We start from the raw sequence: 21,055 nt of genomic DNA, 5'->3' as shown, positions 1-21,055 counted from the left end.
TATATTCTTAAAGTGTATGTAGCTGGGAGGAAAAGCCGACGATCAATTGAAAATTTTGACCTTTCATATTGAAGATATGGATTTTTTCCCAAAAATACCTAATTTTTTTGTGTTTTGGGAAAAAATCCATATCTTCAATACTGAAAGGTCAAAATTTTCAATTGATCGTCGGCTTTTTATCCCACCTACATACACTTTAAGTATAAATCATCAGATTTATAAAGTTTACTTCCAGTACTGTTAAATATCAAAAATATCAATTTTTAATGATTTGCCATAAAATGTGTATTACATTGCGAATTTCAAAAAATCAAAATTATTTGATATCAGAAGGACATTCTTCATATTCAGAATGCAATTCGATATGTCTGATGTGTTCTAATGTCCCACAATAAATACTGTCCAAACGTTCATACCCCACCCCTTAAGTTAAACCATGCCAAATAATGCTTACACTTCTTATTTCTGTGGGTTTTTTTAATTTGATCAAAATGATGGACACTATCTGATGCGCTCTGTCAATGTCAGCAATCATTAAAACATCATTGCCCATTGAGCACGCTTCATTGTAATGCTTTTTATAACCTCATGTCTCTAGCATACTTCAGAGGTGTAAGTGAGGTTAACGATCCACTCCCTGAAAAACATACGAGCCAAAGGCAAGCACATCGCCAAATTTCCGGAAGTGCAAGGGAGCTTGTCCGGGGAATAGGCTGCAGGGTATCACCCCCCCTCAAAAATGTTTGCTCTTTTTATGACGAATTATCATCATAAAAAATGTTTTTAAAAAAAATTAAAAATTAAAAAAAAAAAAAGTTGGTTTTTTTTGTAAATTTCCGGAATTTTTTTTTGGGGGCCATATTTCCGGAATTCCGGGAATTTCCGGAAGACTTACACCTCTGATACTTAGTTATGATATTTTAAAGGTTCTTTTTATAAATAGACAGACTTTCGCGATGGGAATTGATACTAAGTTTCTACGAGTACGCCATCATGTAGTTATCAAAGTACCGGTGTACCCAGGTGGTGTATGACGTGCAGTCCCTAAATTCAGTAAATTTTCATCGTCAACCGTGTAATTGAATGAGATTTTTTTGAAATTTTAAAACGCTTGAAATATCACAAACAAATAGGCCTATGTTGATAAATAATATAAATACAAGCTAAAACCGTTGGGGTTCGATAATGAACCCCACAAAACTAACCGAGTATATGGAAAATGCCATACGGCCGGGCGGTTTCACGAGTTGCCGGTAGCGATCATGTCATCCGCCGCCTGGGTGTACCCTCACTAGGAGCCACAACATGCTCATCTATCAGGGCACAGTTCTATAACCCCAATACATATGCACATTCATTGAATGACCTTTGAAAATTTGGGTACAAAAACTCGTACTCTGCAACTTGAGGTCAAATTTTGCACTATGATTGTTTCATTGAGGTTATTGAACTATGCCATTGGGATGAGGCCATTGTGGTCCATAGTGCCTGTCCCTGTGTGAATGGTCAAGCTTCCGTCAGATGTGTCTCTAACTTCATCAGATAATTTTTATGTTTCCTATTGCTTTTTTGTCCTTATTTTTGCCTAAATTTCATAGTTGAAAATGCTGACAGAGATTGTTACATTTACATAAATTTCTATGCTTAAAGTGCAACTTTTTCATACAAAACATTTAAATGTTATCCTGTGGATATTCCAGCTAAACCTTGAGTGTACTTTGAATAAAAAGTGAGATTTACTCATTTGTACAAAGGGCAAAAATGAGCTTTTAAGTGATACCAAGCATTTGAAATTCAAATTTCACCAATATACTTGTTTTTCTTTATATTCTTCAAGCTTAGTTTGTGTTGGGTTTTTTCAGAACATGTCAGGCTGGGTATGTATTTTGCAGGAATGGGTCATAAATACAGTTCAACAAAAGACAATCTTGGTCCTAGAACAGTTTGCACATAATTACTTACTCTTGCCGTGTCCAATTCGGGTCCATTGGGCTGCAAAACAAAAGCAAATAAATAAGAAACAACAGTTAAAATTGGAACAAGTCACCTTTATTCAATTGTTTGTGTCAAAATGGTTATTTTTGTTCAGGAATGAAATAAAGAAAATAATGAAAATTTTGGCTGAAAAATCAGTGCACCAAACGGGAACCAACAAATGGACTTTCACTGGCCATAGAAACACGCGGGTAACAACAATTTAATCAGTTATGTGAGCTTCTCGTGTTTTAGAATTTGCTGTAAATTGTCCCAGATATAACTAGATGACTTGTGACATTTATCAATGGTGTGATTACCTACTATGTCCCAGCATGCAACAACCCTATGGTCTCTTAAGTCTGCTTGCATGGGAGCTAGGGACAGCCTGAATTAGTTGCAGAGCTTTTGAAGGCACTAACATTCAGCTTTTTCAGGAACTGTGTGAATTGTTGTTATTTTGACAAGTGATGATTGTTTACCAGTAAACTTAACCAATAGAGAATCTTTGCATTATTTGCAGTCCTTGAATAACAGTTCCTTAACTTTCTAAACTGGTACTTATACACGTTTACAGTTTGCAACTCACAACCTGGGTGTGTCGGGGGAGCCATGCATGGCGGCAGTTTTCATTGATTTCTTTTGTTTTTCTGAAAACAGCATACCAATTTTGGCACAAAACTATTTTAGCCAAACCTTATCTTGATGGCTGCATAAACTTTTTAACATTGCAACATCCCTGTTGTAACTGCCAACATCCCTGTTGCAACTGGTCATTTTCAGTATAGAATTTTAAACCTAAAATTGATTGAGGGATCGATCATCAGTTTATTGATCCAATTAATGGATCATCAATCGATCCATAAATTAATAATTATGCAGTAACACAGAAGTAGAAATAAATGGAATACAGTTTCTGAATTTGTCAAATATTTGTACTTTTGCAAGGCAATGTAAAAACTATGGGCTTAACAAAATATAATAATAATAATAATAATAATAATATCAACAAAAAACCCAAAGGGAACAAAATAGCACAGTCGTTGTGTCCCTAATCTAAACATGCCGACATGTTTTTCTCAATGAGAACTAGATTCAGAAATATGCTATCTAATAGCATGGAGTCATCAGCCTAAATTACCACTGCAAGTCAGGTGCACACACAGTTAGCTGTGTCTACACTGCTGGGATGGCAATTATCTCACTTACAACTAATCTTGTGTTTTCTATTATTTTATCACGGTTTCCAGTTTAAAGGACTGTTTACCAGAATGATCTGAAAAGAACTGAAGTTCACTTTATATAGAAAATGTGAACCACAGAGTACTTCTGAACAGCGGCATAGCTGGGATTTTTTTCAGGGGGGCAAGCCTGTATGGGGCAGGAGCCCAAATCCATCAAATTTCCCTGCACTTGGGGGGGGGGAGAGGGGGCGGGGGCCCAAATAGACAATATTTGCCAGGCTTATTGATAATAATCGTATGGTATTGCATATCCTATGGATTCCCCATCTCTCTGCCCCTCCTCTCCCTTTCTCTCCTCTCTTTTTCCTCTTTCTCCCTCCTTTTTCCTTGACCTAGGGGGCGGGGGCCCAAATAGACCTGGCAATTGCCCCTTCCCCCCCGGCAGCTACGCCACTGCTTCTGAACCCATTTATATTTGGGGATGGTCTGATAATGAGTAGAATCAGGCCTCGAATTAACCCATGGCATTTTGCCGTGGGTGCCCATCCCCACTGCCGTAATGCCCTCAAAATATGTCCTTTACCCAAGGCAGTCACTTGCCGTGCACTCTAATGAAGTTGCCGTCGGTGCCCCAGCCCTGCCCCTTCATTATAAAACCATCTATCTATGTTTGTGTGTGTTTTCTTCACTTTTGAGAAATTGCCATGGTGCCCTTCTCAAAGTTTCAACAGTTGCCATGATGCCCTCTTGAAATATTACAACTGCTGTGCTGCCTTGCCTTTTCAGTGAAAATCCAAGGCAATTCTCAACTTGCCCTAAAAAAGTTGCTGTGCCCCTTCAGATCCTTAAATGAGTAGAATATCATTCCAGAGTTGAGATCCTTGCCCCGGTTCCGACACTCCATGTATCCACGGGTACTCATGCTCGTCAGAAATTTCGCGAAATTAGGGGTTTTTTGCAGATAACGAAGGGGTCATTTTTCATACACTTGTATGTGAAATTGAAAAAGGGTGCTATTTATTCACTAATCACATATATAAGTCATCGTAGTTTTTATTCAGTTCATTTATGACGAATCCCAATTTCAAAATTCCGTTCGGCGCACATTGCATTCATTTAGCGAAAAAAGGGGCATTGTAGAAGGGCAAAATGAGATTCAAAAGGGGGTGTTTTCAAAGTTCGCCATTGAGCATGAGTACCCACGGATACACAGAGTGCTGGAACCGGGATCCTTGCCTACTTAAAATGACCCAGCCCCGGGGACCCAGCACCATACCTCCTGTTACTTCTTGGGACACCAAAGCCTGGGCACCCAAAATGGGAAACATCCATGGATGATCAGAGTCTAACTTTCACACCATTTCCACTGTTTTAGATGAAACTTGAAAATTATGAATTTGATTCAAATTCATAATCTTGGAAATCTTGGGTGGAGTGTTCAAATGGAATAAACCACAGACCAGCTATCAGATCAGTTTGAGAAAACATCTTGAGAGGATGAGAAACATGAAAACATCACTGCTTAAGTTTTGTATGAGATCATTTACTAATGGACAAGCCCCTTTTGCACTTAAACTAGCTCAACTCCTTACCACACTACAATCCACAGGGTTCACAAAGTATGTTTCCTCTTTCTGTACCACTAACGTCTCCCTGGTCAGTTGAATTCGCACATTCTCTCTGTCCTTCCGTCCATCAGTCAATGTAAGGAAACCAGTTTTGGCCTGAAAAGATAAAACAGATAAAAGCAGAGTTTTGAGTAAAGAATTCTTCAAGTTCATTCAGTTATCAATATTTACTATATATGAAACCATCTACAACCTGACCAACACCACTCCACTGGTTGCCAGAGTCAAGTTACATCAACTCGAATTTCTCGGCCATATACTGCGTCTTGAAGATGGTGAGCCTGCGAAAGAATATGCTCTTTATATCCCTCCACATGGGAAGAGGAAACTGGGACGGCCGTGCACACTGTACTGTCTTACAGTATGTCCAGCACCTCCTAGGAGATACTGAAGGGATGTTGCAGCCAAACAAAATTGTTTCGCTTGCCCAAGATCGCAACAGTTGGAGAAAGCTTGTAGTCACCTGCTCCGCAGCCGACTGATGATGATGATGATTATATATCATGTGAGAATTTGTACATGTCACTGATTTTAGTGGATGACTTGCCATTGGATATTAAAAAAAACATAATTATTGTGATGGACCAAGATGAGAAAGATGTCCACCATTATAAACAAATGTTATGGCTGTTCTATAGAGGTTATCCATGATCTATAAGCTGCATCTCCTATCAGCGACTGCTATACCTTGTTTAGGATTTTCAAAAGAAGTACCTGCATGTGCAACCATGACTGTTTCAAAATAGCCCGCCAAAGTCATGCAGGTAACTCAGAGGTTGTGCATTGAATTGGTTTGAATGAGGAATACTACGGGAACCAGCGCCTTTTGTTAGAAGTCACACATGAGTAAAGTGGATAACCTCTATAAAATAACCTTCACAGGTACAAAACCAGCCTTGGTGTTCCAAGATTCATTGAGAATTTTGTCCCGGTTACAGAGGAATGGCATTCAAAAAGGGCTGATTCAACATCATTTCTTCCCCATCGCAATTTTGCCCCTCCCACCTCTTTAGTTCCCTAACTAGATTATACAGTTTGTGGCACTGGCACCAGGATTTTTTAAAGGCTGGGCAATGGTTGAAAAGTGTTATCTATGGGACAAATGCCCCATGCTCCCCTATCCCTGTAACAAAATGAGTGGCTCGATGAAATCCATTTTGTTTGATCCCTATCACATTTTCAAATGTCATTTTGATATCAACTCATCACAAACAACCTTGACCTTGACCAGAGAATATTATTTGCTCCATTCACTTTTGCAAAATGAAAAGGCAAAACTAACATTTTTTTGTTATTGTTTGACTTGCAAAAATACAGAATCTTTCTCTTCTTGATATTTGGAAATCTTGAAATCCACAATCTTTCTTTTCATAATATAAAATGATAATCAAAAACATTTTTTTTTCTTGTTACTACTGAAATTGACAACGCAAAAATTCCCTAGTCGGACTTTAAATCCATATAGACTGGTTGAATGAGAGGACATATGTGACCGTACAGCACGAATGGGCCGTAAATTCCCTAAATTGTATTCTGTGTTACAGTGTAAAATGTACATGAAGGTCGTATTCATCTGTATCTCTAGCTGGCGCGACATCTATCTCATTTTTATAGTCAAACACCAATCAATAATCCTATTGTTGAAGAGGATAATAAGCTTCTTCCTTAGATGGCAATAGAATTTTTAATAGCTCTGGTCTTTGTTTGCTTTGGCTAAATCCTGTTCAAGGGGTGGGTTACCAGGCATTGTATTTTGTATAGGTATGTATAACCAACAATTAACAATTAATTATTGCCAGAAATGTGGAAAAAGAGACACATGTAGAAACGAAAAAATCTACAATTTTGTTGAAGGAGCAAAGTTCAACAAATCATAACCCCGCTTCAGGATATCGTTTGAAGTCAAATAATATACCATTTTAAAGCTTATGATGTATATTTTCTAAACACGAAATAAAACAAATTTGACCGGGAGAAATTTACGGCTCATTCACCTTATACGGTCACATATAGAATGTAAAATTCTTTAACAACAACTTAATGAGTTGGGCTATAAAACGTTTTGCCAATTTCATTTAATAGCAGCATACATAAAATGTCAGAAATCAAGCATTTCTTCCTCCGCAGAATAAATACAAAGGTTCCATTCAACGAGTAAAACGTGAGTAATGTTTTCACTGGTTGTAGTAATTGCTTTGATGCAAATTACTCTCATCCCCATTGCAGAGTTTGACAGAGTTAAGAGATGTGAATCAAGTTCACCATTAATGTTGTTAGATTACTGTTATTCAATTAATTGATTTTGTACAATGATGATGTTTGTCTGCACGTTATGTAGTTGAGAGCAGATGAAAATATTGATGCTATTATTTTCGCGCACATAGTTTTGTGCAATTTTTGGATTTTAGGAAATTGTGTGACTTGTTTATTTCACAGAATTTTTGTAAGTATAAATTAACTTTATTGTGTGTTGTTATTTTCACGCCTGCACATCCAATCACAAAATTTGCAAAAATAAAACCCCTTGGAAGAATAAGAGCAGGAGAGGCAAATGTAAGGGGGCTATCGTTTTCTTCGGAAGGACGGTCCCAAAAAGTCGGCGTCAATAAAATTGCATCTTCCCTATTTCGGCAACAAAAATTTTATGACTCCCACCACTGATACACCTTACCCCCTAAACAGGCTAAAATTGTATTGAAATCAGTCTTTTTGAATAAAATAAATACACTATCTTGTGCTCTCTACATTTTGGTCATCCAAAATTTTATGACCCCCCTATTTTTTTCCCAAATATTTATGACACCCCGCCCCTGTATATTTGTATATTTGGGACCCCCCTCAGAAGAAAATGATATCCCCTAACCAACAATTGGGCATTACCCTAATAGCACCAACTGTAACAAGCTCATGGGTCATCTGTCCCACCTTTTCCTTCAACAATAAACTGTTTAGTGTCAGTGTGTTGAAATAATTAAATGTCAATAATAACCCAATAAAGTTAAAAAAAAACCATAACAACAGAAAACTATTCGGAACATAGGTCTGGGCCAGTGGCGTAGCGTGGGTCATCCGATTGGGGGCACCGGGTCTGATTGGGGGCACAAGCCGTTTTTCGCCATTTTCCAATGGGATTTTTAAAATTTCAGATCGATTGGGGGCATGTGCCGGTTGTGCCCCCCCGTGCCCCTATGACGCTACGCCACTAGTCTGGGCCTCTGACCCTACAGGTCTGACCATGTACCAGCAACATCCTACCCCACAGACAGTGTTCTAGCCACGCCGGTATGTGCCGGTTAGGGATATCTGGCACAGAATCTTCCCGACCGGCACTAAGCTTAAATATATTGGTCACCAACCGGCACAAAAAATCTTTGAAATAACAGAAAATGCACAAGTTACAACCAAGATGTTGTGTTTTTTTACCTGAGAGAACAGTAAGGAGATGAATTTGTCCATGTAGGGAGATTAAGAGTCCGTGGTGTAACTATGTGTAAGGAGGGAGAACAGCTACACCACAGACGAATTCATCTCTTAATCTCCCTCCTTACACACTCAGTTATTAAAATTAGCCGGCACTGAAATTGTGCTGGCTATAGACGAATCCAACGAGCCAAGTGATAGTCAGAATTCAGTCGGCCATTACTGGGTCCCGTCTGCACCAAAATGGTGTTGTTACTGCCCAATTGGGTGGATTAAATCCGCTTAAAAATTGACGTTGAATTGTATTGTGTTGCAAACTTTCATCATTCTTTTCTCTAACCTGTAACACAGGTGATGGAAGGCAGTTTAATATCCCTGTCAAGGCCACATCATTTCACATTTGTGACGTATCACATCAAAAGGAAACACTTTTGGGCAGGTTATCAATTTTGAAATTTTTACATATCTTAAATATAGAGATATTTTGCTCCACAGCGCCATTTTCCCCAATGAAATCGAATATTCCTAAGCGAAGATATTGATTCGTAAATAATGGTATTATAAAATTGGGAATTGAGATATCGGCCTTTAAAAATATTATTGACAATGTTGAAAGTAGGAATTACTTTGAAAAATGTCTCAAAAAATACAAGACGCCAATTATATTCCGGCCTGAAACTATCAGACAATATTTTAAACATTAATAGCATCCACAAATTCGCAATAAACCCAAATTGTGAAAAAATCACCCCAGGCAGATATTTGTCTATTTCTCCATTTACGATCCTGCCCAAAAGTGTCTCCTTTTGACATGACACGTCACATTTTAGGTGGGATAGATCTAAGGGGGGACCCAGCTATGGCTGCCATTGAGGTGTAGGAATGCGTGAAACTGGATTCGTCTATAACTCTGCCCACAGATGTGACCCAATGTGATTATGACCAGATAAACCATCACTCCTTCACTTGTAACTACATATCCAGAACAACTGTGCATTCTTTGCAACAAACATGAAGAGTTCATCTCATGGTTGGTGGTCACATCAAGAATTTCGGTAAGGACAATTTTTATTTCTTTCTGAGAAATATCATTCATTCAAACTTGTCCTTTCAATTATGAATGTTTATTTTTAGATTTCAAAACAATTTAGTGATGGCAAACTGTGACAAAAGACAGTTTAATTGGTAAAAATAATTTGATGTGCTGGTGAGACTATGTCATCTTCATTAACATGCAATACTATCCACAGCAGGTTAGTGTCGCGTAAAGTGAACCATTTTAACACTTGATTTTATACATCAATCCATTTTTACCGCTTCTACACAAGTAGGGTCATAACACTTTTAATAAAATTTACTCAAATTTGAATTTCAAAAAGATTCCAGATCTATGTAAATTGGATAATTTCATCTGCACATCGACCAATTTAAGCAAGATTTTTTTGGATTGCAACATACAAAATTACAAGTAAAATAACATAGTTAAAAAAAGTATGGAAAAAAGTAGGTTCATAACACTTTTACTACGATTTACTCCAAATTTGATCCAACTTTGTGTTTGAATTTCAAAAAGATTCCAGATCTATGTAAATAAGATACAATCATATTATGTCTGCATTTCAACCAATTAAATCAATTTTTTATCACTACATCCAAATATATCTACATTTTCACCAAATATATCTACATTTTCACCATGGTCACACCCAAGTGCATTCATTTACAAAATTTGAAAATAACTCATTTTCAAATCCAACACAAGACAACTATGACTAATAACTGGGTTATGAAAGCAAAAATGTTCCTCTCTAAGACGTCGCTGTTAACCTTGAGCATAAAAAAATATAAAAAATCCACTTAGCAATTTTTGTGTTATTTTACTTCTTTCATGCAAACATAAAATATATATGTCTATGACGTGGGATTGAGATGCACATGCATGGTCACTGCTAAAGGGAGAGAGCAAGACAGAGACAAAAATGAGTAAAATCATCAGCATGGTGAATTAGGCTAGCGAACCAAGTGGAAAATTGATTGATTTTGCGTGGTTTTCCCTCCCAGCTCAATCCTTGATTAATGATTAAAAAGAGAGAGAGAGAAAAAGAACGAATTTGGATGTGTAAGCATAGGTATGCGATGCAACAAGACTATGAAGCAAGTGGTATCTAGTTGACTGTGTGCAGAATGTACTGTCCATGAACCATCATCATCAGGAGGCATTTTTTGTTACATGTCTATCGGAGGAAGGAGTTTTTGTAACCCCGCCTGATTTCTGTACAAAACATATTATTGTAGCCTTGTTTTTGTACCAACGTATAGCTGTGAATCTCCTCTTTACATTGGTACCAAAATAAGTACCAACAGTCTCCATATTATGTCATTATGATGTTGTTATTTGAGTACATCCTCAAATATAGGTCGCAATCAATTTTAGAAAACAGAGAAACATGTGATTTCACCAAATATTTGGCTAAAAATATACCATTTTTTGAAATCATACCTTAGAAAAGTTTTTTAAGGACAGAAAAAAAGAAACCAAAAATATGCTACTTTTAAGGTTGCATCAACCCCCTCTATACCCTTTTGGGCCAAGGGCCACCCTAACCCTGGGTAAGGTGGTAGCACAATAGATGTCCCCACAATTAGCCTTAGTCATTTGGCGGTGAATTTGGGCATTTTAGATTGCCAGAAAAATTCATTGAGCATCCTGGTGTTTTTAAGGTTAGATGGAACTCTCTCTTCTTAAGGCCACCTTAATTAAAACCTGAGTCTCAAAGCTTGTGAGAAATTGAAAACCTAATGCAGAATGCGTATAAAAAAATAATATGTTATGTGTCAGTACAGGCTTTGGGACAAGCATTTTGTGCAAAAAGTATCCATTTAATGTATGTTGCAAATGTTGGAATGGTAGATAAAGAGAGTCACTGCTATAAAATAATTCTTCTCTGTGTTGGAAACTTGAAAAACAAATAGGAATTTTGAGTTTCATTTCAAATTTTTGTTTAAAAAAAAAGAGTAAAAAAATTCTTGATTTTCAAAGAGGATAACACAAACAATTTTACTAATGTGCGCTGCAGCTCTGAGACTCCGGTTTTAATTATAGTGGTCTTATATACATCAAGTACAATCATTTCACCCTATCAGGGGAGACCTCTCATATTTCAACTTGTATATCATCTGCATACATAGCAGCCCTCAAATTAAGGATCTGAAGGGGCACAGCAACTTTTTTAGGGCAAGTTGATAATTGCCTTGGATTTTCACTGAAAAGGCAAGGCAGCACAGCAGTTTGTAATATTTCAAGAGGGCATCATGGCAACTGTTGAAAATTTGAGAAGGGCACCAAGGCAATTTCTCAAAAGTGAAGAAAACACACACAAACATAGATAGATAATTTTATAATGAAGGGGCAGGGCTGGGGCACCGACGGCAGCTTCATTAGAGGGCACGGCAAGTGACTGCCTTGGGTAAAGGACATATTTTGAGGGCATTACGGCAGTGGGGATGGGTACCCACGGCAAAATGCCATGGGTGCTGTGGGTTAATTCGAGGGCTGATACATAGCCTCCTGTGTACACCCTAAAATATATTACTTAAAAATGTACTTGTTTTCATATACCACATAAAAGAGTAATAGTCAATTTAAGTACCAAAATGGGTGCATCTAGACAAATATTTTTGCTTGCTAGTAACTCTAAATAACATTCTAAACAACATATCCACAAAGGAGAAAAAACGAAATAGGGGAAAAATGGTAATCTGCATATACCCAAAATAGCTACTACTCTGATACTGATATTCTCAAAGTCCCTTGACACTGATATTGAAGTACATACACCATATATTTGATTTTATTTCCTATTTTGGATACCTCTAAACGAGATACTCAAATATCTTACACATATCTACCCATGAAAATTACCCTTTTCCCTTCTTTCTTGCATGCTGATGATATACATGTTAAAATACAATCAACACCCCTAGGCCACTATATACTCTCAGCAGGCTAAATTGATCAAGGGGAATTGCGTAGCGTGTCCCAACATTTTTGCGCAAGATTTCATTTCAAGGAAGGACAACAATCAATCTTCTGACCATGACTGTGCACTTCATTTGGTTTGACACTATTTGCCCTTTATGTAACTTGCACAATTTTCAGTTCAATGAAGAATAAACAAATAGCGGTAACTTAGAATATTGAAAATGTAACTGATATGCAACAACAGGAGGGGGACAAAGTTAAAATGTGGGTTGGCTAATTTGCCTACAAGCTGGCAAATAGTGGAATTTTTTGTGATTAGTTTCAAAGCAGCACCCTCCCTACTCCCTCCAAAAAGTTGTTTTTAAACCATACACAATCAGCGTGTTTATAGTGGGAGCAGATGTGCGGTACATGTGCGGTACATTGCATTTCTATCGTGTGCGGTATTGCCGGAAGTAGGAGCTTCTTCATGATGCGTAGAATGCGCGCAGGACATTCGGAACGATTCTCACCCCCAAGAGTTATCAAAACAGAAGCTACATGTTTGCCGCCATGATCATATTGTTAAATGGGCTGTTTATAGCTCATACCACAATATTTACACATTCCCGTGTGACCTCGGGTCATTGCAAATGTACCATAATGTTAGTTGGTATATAATTTGTGCGGTAACTGTGTCTCACTATAAACAGCAAGAGTATCAGTACACATACAAGGATTATCGTATACGGTATACCCAAAATGCGGTATATTCACCAGGGACAGACTTAGGTTTCAGTTTTCTACTGGCCCTCCGGACAAGTGAAATGGAAAATCTAGTGGCCCTGCAATAAGTTTACTAGCCCAGAATTTTCAATATGTTCTACTGCAAAAAAAAAAAAACCTAATTTTTTCTTGGTGTTTTGGGGGAAAATCTATGTATTATCACAAATTTCAAAAAATCAAAATAATTTGATATCAGAAGGACATTCCTCGTTTTCAAAATGAAATTCGATATGTCTGATGTGTTATCAGGTCCCACAAAAATATGTGGAAGCGTAAGCTATCAGAGCCCTTAAAGTCAAGCAAACATTAACATTTGTTTTGTACTGAATGTACTCAATGTAGAGAGTGTAGTAGTCACTAAGGCGAGTTCAGTCAGTAGTCCTGCCCAGTGGCGTAACTAGGGTTAGTAGCCGGGGCAAGAAACAAAATTAGCCCCTACCTCCCCACCCATAAATATCTTAGACGCGGGCAGTGGCGTAACTCAGGGGCTAAGGATACATAATGCTTGAAACAAAGGTTCAAATATCGGGTATTTGCGGTATCGCTATCATCATCAGATAGAGCATGAAAGAGCTTGGAAGTAGTAGCTACGTAGGCCTACTATCGCTGTAAAAAGCGGCCGTATATTTCCAACTTGCTAGCAATGCAAGAATAAGAATATAAAAAAACAAAAAATCATTGAATAAAGATATAAATTACAGGTGACAGGCGGAGCAGAAACTGTGTAAATAATGTCCATCACTGATTATATCTTGTCTCATATGTGTTGGCTCAAAAACCTAGTGGCCCGCCGGGCCAGCGTCGTTGGAAGTTTACTGGCCCGACGCAAAATCCACTGGCCCCGGGCCACCGGGCCACTGCTTAAATCCGTCCCTGTATTCACTATAAACACGCTGAATGAGGCAGAATGATTATAAACACTCTATATACATGCCCAAAGCAAACCAAATGGCATGTATGCATCCTACAGGCATTTTCTATTCAAACATTTGTTTGTAACCAGATGTGTTACATTTGTTATTCCTTAATTTGTAAGCTTTTGTACCAGAACATGATGTTACACAAGGGTAGTAAGGTTATCCATATGGCACTTTATAAAACAAATCAATTTGGACTGTCCAAGTTCAGTTTAGGACTATCACACCATGACAGCTATCTTGGTCATCCTAACTATCAAAACGTGCATTTATACCAAAATTCATTCCTGATTGATGAAATGGAATATAATGAAAGGGTATTGTGTTTGATTTTTGTTAGTAAAATCCTGAAATGAGAAATCTTGTAAAATATTCCCTCACAATTTCTAGGATAACATGTCTACACAGAACCAATCAAAATAGAGATCTTCAGCAGGGACGGATTTAAGCAGTGGCCCGGTGGCCCGGGGCCAGTGGATTTTGCGTCGGGCCAGTAAACTTCCAACAACGCTGGCCCGGCGGGCCACTAGATTTTTGAGCCAACACATATGAGACAAGATATAATCAGTCATAGACATTATTTACACAGTTTCTGCTCCGCCTGTCACCTGTAATTTATATCTTTATTCAATGATTTTTCGTATATTTATATTCTTATTCTTGCATTGCTAGCAAGTTGGAAATATACGGCCGCTTTTTACAGCGATAGTAGGCCTACGTAGCTACTACTTCCAAGCTCTTTCATGCTCTATCTGATGATGATAGCGATACCGCAAATACCGCATATTTGAACCTTTGTTTCAAGCATTATGTATCCTTAGCCCCTGAGTTACGCCACTGCCCGCGTCTAAGATATTTATGGGTGGGGGGAGGTAGGGGCGCCAATTTTGTTTCTTGCCCCGGGCGTTACCAACCCTAGTTACGCCACTGGGCAGGACTACTGACTGAACTCGTCTTAGTGACTACTACACTCTCTACATTGAGTACATTCAGTACAAAACAAATGTTAATGTTTGCTTGACTTTAAGGGCTCTGATAGCGACGTTTCCACATATTTTTTGTGGGACCTGATAACACATCAGACATATCGAATTTCATTTTGAAAACGAGGAATGTCCTTCTGATATCAAATTATTTTGATTTTTTGAAATTTGTGATAATACATAGATTTTCCCCCCAAAACACCAAGAAAAAAATTAGGGTTTTTTTTTTTTTTTTGCAGTAGAACATATTGAAAAAGCTGGGCCAGTAAATTTATTGCAGGGCCACTAGATCTGCCATTTCACTGGCCCGGAGGGCCAGTAGAAAACTGAAACCTAAGTCTGTCCCTGATCTTCAGCCATACTGACTATTGTTACCATATCTCTGATTGGCTCAATACATGATATAACCCTCTTTGTAACCAATCAAAACAGTTCTAAGAGGCCGACACTAAAATCAGTAGTGCCCATGGAGTAAAAATCAAATTTACAACTTATAGTTTCTTTTCAAACTACATCATGTGAATTCCTCATTTGACAGAGAAGCTCAGAAAAACAGATGTGAGACAGATCTGGGCCCATATGAAGCTGATGGCAATAAAATGATCACAATGATTCTCTAAATGAATACTAATCCATTCTGATATCTCAATTACAAACTGAAAATAAGCAACAAATTGCTCAAATTCTATGAAAATAAGCGTCTAAATTTTCACCAGATGTTGAGCCTTTAACCTGTTTGTTCTAACGTTTCAAGTTTGAGAGAAATCTCTAGTGTTGTTACAGATTTTATGTTATTTAATTAAAACCCATGGGTCTGAAATTGATTTCATTTCCTAACTAGGGCTAGCGGATGTGATAAATTAACCATGAAAAACATTAATTTGAAGATAAGCTAAATAAAACATTCACAAACAAATGATACTTATGCCAATAATAATATTTAGTTGTTCAATTGGAACATCCTGATTACCTCATGCATCTCAGAAAAAAACCCATCTTATTAGATGATGAGAAAAACCCTGACCGACCCAGATTCTGCATTTTCGGAGATTTTTTTAAAACTTTTTGCTAAAATCATGTTAAATCAGCTATTTGGGGGAAAATATATATTGGTTTTGATTGATAATTTTTGAAAAATTCAGTACATTTTCAAAATATGTTTGCAGAAAAAAAACATTTGTGCCAGTTGGTCAACTGTTTGGTTACTGACATGTGTTTAGAGAAGAGTATTGAAGTAATTCTGTGTGCAATTTTGGTCCATTTTTATGGACAGGACAAGATATAACCTTGTGAAAAATTATAAGTTTCTTTTTGAGGCCAGTTTATTTTCAATCAATCAATTCAAAATCTAGTTTCTCCATTAAGGGGGTACTACACCCCTGCTGAATTTTATGAAGTAAAGCAGTATACAGACTTTTTATTGTACGTACAATATTGTATGTACAATATGTACGTTATTTAATCTATTGCCATTCTATTTCGGTAATGTTTAAGTTCTAACGAATGTTTGATGACGTAAAATCGATAATATATTTCTGCTACATATTGTATGTAACATATTATCGATTTTTCATCATCAAACATTCGTTAGAACTTAAACATTACTGGAAATAGAATGGCAATAGATTAAATAACGTATATATATTACATACAATATTGTACGCATAATACTGAGTCTGAAGCGCACTTTACAGTCAAAAATGAGGGGAAACCAATATTTGATCAATAAATCAATAACTACTTGCCTTGAGTTGCTGAATTTTCAGTGCAGTAGTTGTAGTCCTTGCCCCTATAATATACATATCTTACTTGTCACCAATGCGCTATAATTTTTGAGAAAATGTAAAAATAGGCTCAAAATTGGCCAGGGGTGTTGTACCCACTTAAATAAAAAGTTTTTAATATCTGTTTTAAGGGCCTTCTTGTTGAAGTTTTTCACTTGATGTGTGCCACAGTGGTAGCACCCGGATATTTCTTTCCTGGGGTCAAAGTGAATAATTATATCATATGTAAACGAGAAGACTCAAGTTTGTTGTTTGAAATAAAACAGTCTTCTTTATCATGTTTATGGGAAGAAGATGTGAACAAACAAAAGGCCTCGCTAAGCTTTACTTGTCTAACACGACTATGACATCACATCCATCCTTGACCAGATTTTTTAGCGAATCCAGACGACAAATCCACCTAAGCCCCCTTTTAATGTTTCCTGCTGGTAAAACATCAGCCAGCAAGCCTTCGTCAATTTATCCAGCAATTTGGTTAAATTTGACTTCGGCAGAGTTACAACATTTAACAGGGTTAATTGATTGACCTATATGTCACTATGGACCACAATGACCTCATCCCAATGGCATAGTTCAATAACCTCAATTAAACAATCATAGTGCAAATTTTGACCTCAAAGTTTCAGAGTATAATGAGTTTTTGTACCCAAATCTTCAAAGGTCATTCAATGAATGTGCAAATGTATTGGGGTTAAAGAACTGTGCCTTGATAGATGAGCATGTAGTGGATCCTAGTATGTGTGATGCTACCACATCCTCTGCCATGTTGATGTTGGGTTACATGAAATCTGGGGCATTTTCTGTTCAATTCCTGCCTCCATTTCTTCTTGAATTAATTGCTTTTCACAAAGAACGGCACACATTATTGTGATATGAACAAGCATGCTGAGATAACCATTCATTGTGAAAATTATTTTGGGAAATCGTATTTTTGTGTTTTTACCAACAATCTCAAGAAATATTGATTTGAGTTCAGATGGTAAGGGCGAGTGAAGCAGGAAACTTAATTCCAAAAGTTGATTTATATAGCTCAGGCTTTAATTAATTACGCAAATGGAAATAATTTGCTAAACGCAACCATAGGTTTTTAGCAGCTTGTGTGTAATACAGTAAGCCAAAAAATTAAGGTACCAGTTGTGTTCACCCTTGTATATCCGAAACAAAGAAAAATGTGTCAAATTTAAAACAAGCAGCAAATACCTGTACTTTTTAGCTCCGACCTAATTTGTTGAAATTGGTTGAGGATTAAAGAAACAGTGACCTAAAACTTAATGAAGAAACAAAATCAAAAGTTGCACTTTTGTGTTCTAATCAATGGAAGCACGGCGCTAGTTCTCTTGTTCGCGAACGATCTGTGTACAAATCAATAGGGCATGCTATGTAGCAAACTGCAACTTTTAAATTGGCATCTTCTTTGGTTTTTGGATTGTTGTGTCTTTATTTCTTGAACAATTTCAACAAATAAGGTCTTAAATTCGAGCTAAAATATACAGCTCTTGGCGGCTGGTTCCAATTATGATATATCTCTCTTTGTTTAGGATATACGGGGGTGAATATAACTGGTACCTTAATTCTTTGGCTTACTGTATACCCAAGTACTGTAAGTACAATATCTTAATACTATCTGAAAACATTACTTTGTATGCCAAAAATAAAAAACAGAAAAAGAAACATTTTGCAATTTGTAGATTTTGTGCGATTTCAACAGGTTATATCTCAGCAACCAAATTATGTTCGATTGAAATAAAAAATATTTCAGTCTACTGTTCCAGAGAGATCCATGAATTTTAACATATTCAAATTAGAAACAAAATCAATATCCCAATATATAGGGTAACTATAATAAATGAATGATTCTGTTGGAAAGCATCAAAATACAAGCACAAATATTGGGTTTAATGAAAGAAATCACATGCTGCCTTATTTGTACCATGTTGCCCAAAAGTGTAGTACCACTAAAGTAAAAGTAAGAGATCAAGAAATTAGTGAATAGATTCATCAGGTTTGTACATCAATCAATTAGTAATGTCACAACCGGGAAAGTGGATCAGATGCTCACATCTGATGAAGTCCTCCGACGAGATGGACGAAATATTAGTAAGTAAAAACTTACTGGTTTTGGCAAGCAAAATTACCAATTGATTTGATGTTAAGAAATTAGTTCGCCACATATGATCCAACTTCTCACAGCCTGTAATAAGTTGCTTGCTTACTTGCTTAAGATGAGTGGTGTCCTCAAACTATACAACAGCACGCCAAATTCTTCTGTCCTGCATGGCCATTCCCAAATCAATAACACCCAGTCCAGTGTCCTGTTTCAATACATCCATGTATGTTAGAGGGGTCTACCAGGTTTTCTGTTTCCATGTTTTTGTTGTCCAATAGATCAGCTTGGCTACAGGCTCGTTTTTGCTTCTGTATGCATGCCCAGCAAAACGTGTCCTCCTCTCTCTGATCTTCTGTGAAAGTTTCGGTAGGTTACGATACAGCTCTTTGTTCATGATGTGCTGCTTCCAATTGATGTTGTATACAACCATCACATTCTTGTGTAGCAACCATCAAGTTCTTTACATAGTCTAAGAGATGTGGTTCATGCTTCGCATCCATAGGTTAGTACTGATTCAACAATAGCAGCAAATATACGGATCTTGAATTCCTTGGGAGAGTTGACCTCCAGATTTTGTTGAGGCTGTTACATGCCCTCCATGCAGCTGCTTTGTGTATTTTAACGTCTATTTCTGTGCTAGCCATCCATGCACCCAGATACTTGAAGTTGCTCACCTCTTGTAGTTTGGTGCCATTGTTTGTTTGGATAGATATCTTTTGACAATGGTTGAAAGACATCAACTTTGTTTTTGAAGCATTCAAAAGTAGAAGCACATAAAAGGAAGGTTGATTCATCTGATGCCTTCATTGCAGAAAACAAATCACAGAAAATGGTGAATGATGTCGGTACTTATACAGGGTGAGTCAAAAAAAGTGCAATAGAGAAAAGAATTCATTTTTATTAAAGAACCGAGTTGAACCTTTTAGGTTTGAAAACATTTTATATATGATATCTTCATCAGCAACCTTATGTGAAGAAATAAAGGAATTAGCATTTACCGTTTTGTTTTTATGACACATTTTATAACGATACCCAATTTGAATGTTTGTCCACGAGACATCTAAAATTTGAATGTCAGCGCACTCTGTGTAAGGTAGATTTGGAACAACTGCCATTTTCTTAACCTCATTGGCATTGAAATTAAATGGAGCACCCAAAGTGTTATTGCCCTTGGTCTTTTTTAAGGAAAAGAAACATTATTTGTTGTTATTTTCATTTTACCTTTACTTTAAAGATGTTTATTCTCAATCAAAAACATACAAATTTGTAGGCGGGTTTTTTCAAATGTCAAAATAAAATGCGCGCAAATTGAAGTGGAGTGAATTACAAATTATCCAGTAAGTTGAACATATTGGGATTAAAAAACTGGAGTTGGAGTCGAGTGAGGTATGAAGGACTTAAAGTGATGTTAGAAAGTTTGTATGAACAGAAAAAAGAAATTAAAATAACGCAAAAATCAACCTTTTTTAAGTTAATGTCAGTTTCAGAGCTAATGCCTTTACCGTGCATTGTCTGCTCTCATTCAAAATACATGGTATCTCGTGGACAAATAACGAAATTGGGTATCGCAGCAAAAAGACTTATAAAAATTAAACGGTAGTCGCGATTCACTTCATATTTTCACAGAAGGTGACTTTTGAGTGTGGCATTTATAAAATTTTCCCATAATGAGAAAGTATGACTTGGTTCTTGCATAAATATCGATTCTTTGCTCTATTGCACTTTTTTTGACTCACCCTGTACAAGCCAAAAAGCAACTTTTCTATGCATTGTTGGCATGGTGTCTTTGGATAGAAAGTTTCATATAATACACAGATATAACCTTTGATATGGTTTGCATGTTTGAAAGTACAAAACTAACCCATAGGATACTCTGTGATCTGCTGTGTTTATAAATTTCAATTATCACAACAAATCGTAAAAAAAATGTTCCTGACTGAGTTTGATTGACAGGTGACACAAACTTTTTTTTATTTCTGGCTCCGATAATAGATACATCTTCATCCAAGTAGAATTGGTTACTTTACAGTTTGCCCCCTGGATTTGTACATTGATAACTGCCACATAAAACATTCATATATCATACATATGACATACTTTCTCAACTGTACATCCTAAACGTTCTTCTGAATCATACATCTGAAGACAAATCTTTAAGTGTCTTTGAAATAATGGGCTTACCAATTGCAATGGTGGTATGTGTGTGTGCGCAATGGAGTGAGTGAATGGATGCGTAATCGTGTATTCAGAAGAGTTCCTTTAATTACGTCAAGTATCGTAGATAATATTGTACCTATAAAATGCACCTGCT

General features: G+C 36.9%; 1 protein-coding gene across 2 annotated transcripts in view; it reads right to left on the bottom strand.

The window, feature by feature from the left end:
* LOC140150940 (gamma-2-syntrophin-like) overlaps nucleotides 1-21,055 on the bottom strand; it is a 136,036-nt gene that overhangs the window by 35,839 nt on the left and 79,142 nt on the right. For both annotated transcript variants that reach the window (XM_072173098.1, XM_072173097.1), the window contains exons 2-3: nucleotides 4,751-4,882; nucleotides 1,963-1,992 (exon numbers count right to left, since the gene is read on the bottom strand). In XM_072173098.1, coding sequence (XP_072029199.1) covers nucleotides 1,963-1,992; nucleotides 4,751-4,882 — 162 coding nt within the window. The remainder of the gene's footprint in view (nucleotides 1-1,962; nucleotides 1,993-4,750; nucleotides 4,883-21,055) is intronic.

Source organism: Amphiura filiformis, chromosome 4 (assembly GCF_039555335.1).
Source record: "Amphiura filiformis chromosome 4, Afil_fr2py, whole genome shotgun sequence".
NCBI classification, from domain to species: Eukaryota; Metazoa; Echinodermata; class Ophiuroidea; order Amphilepidida; family Amphiuridae; genus Amphiura; species Amphiura filiformis.
This window is presented reverse-complemented; position numbering and strand designations above follow the sequence as displayed.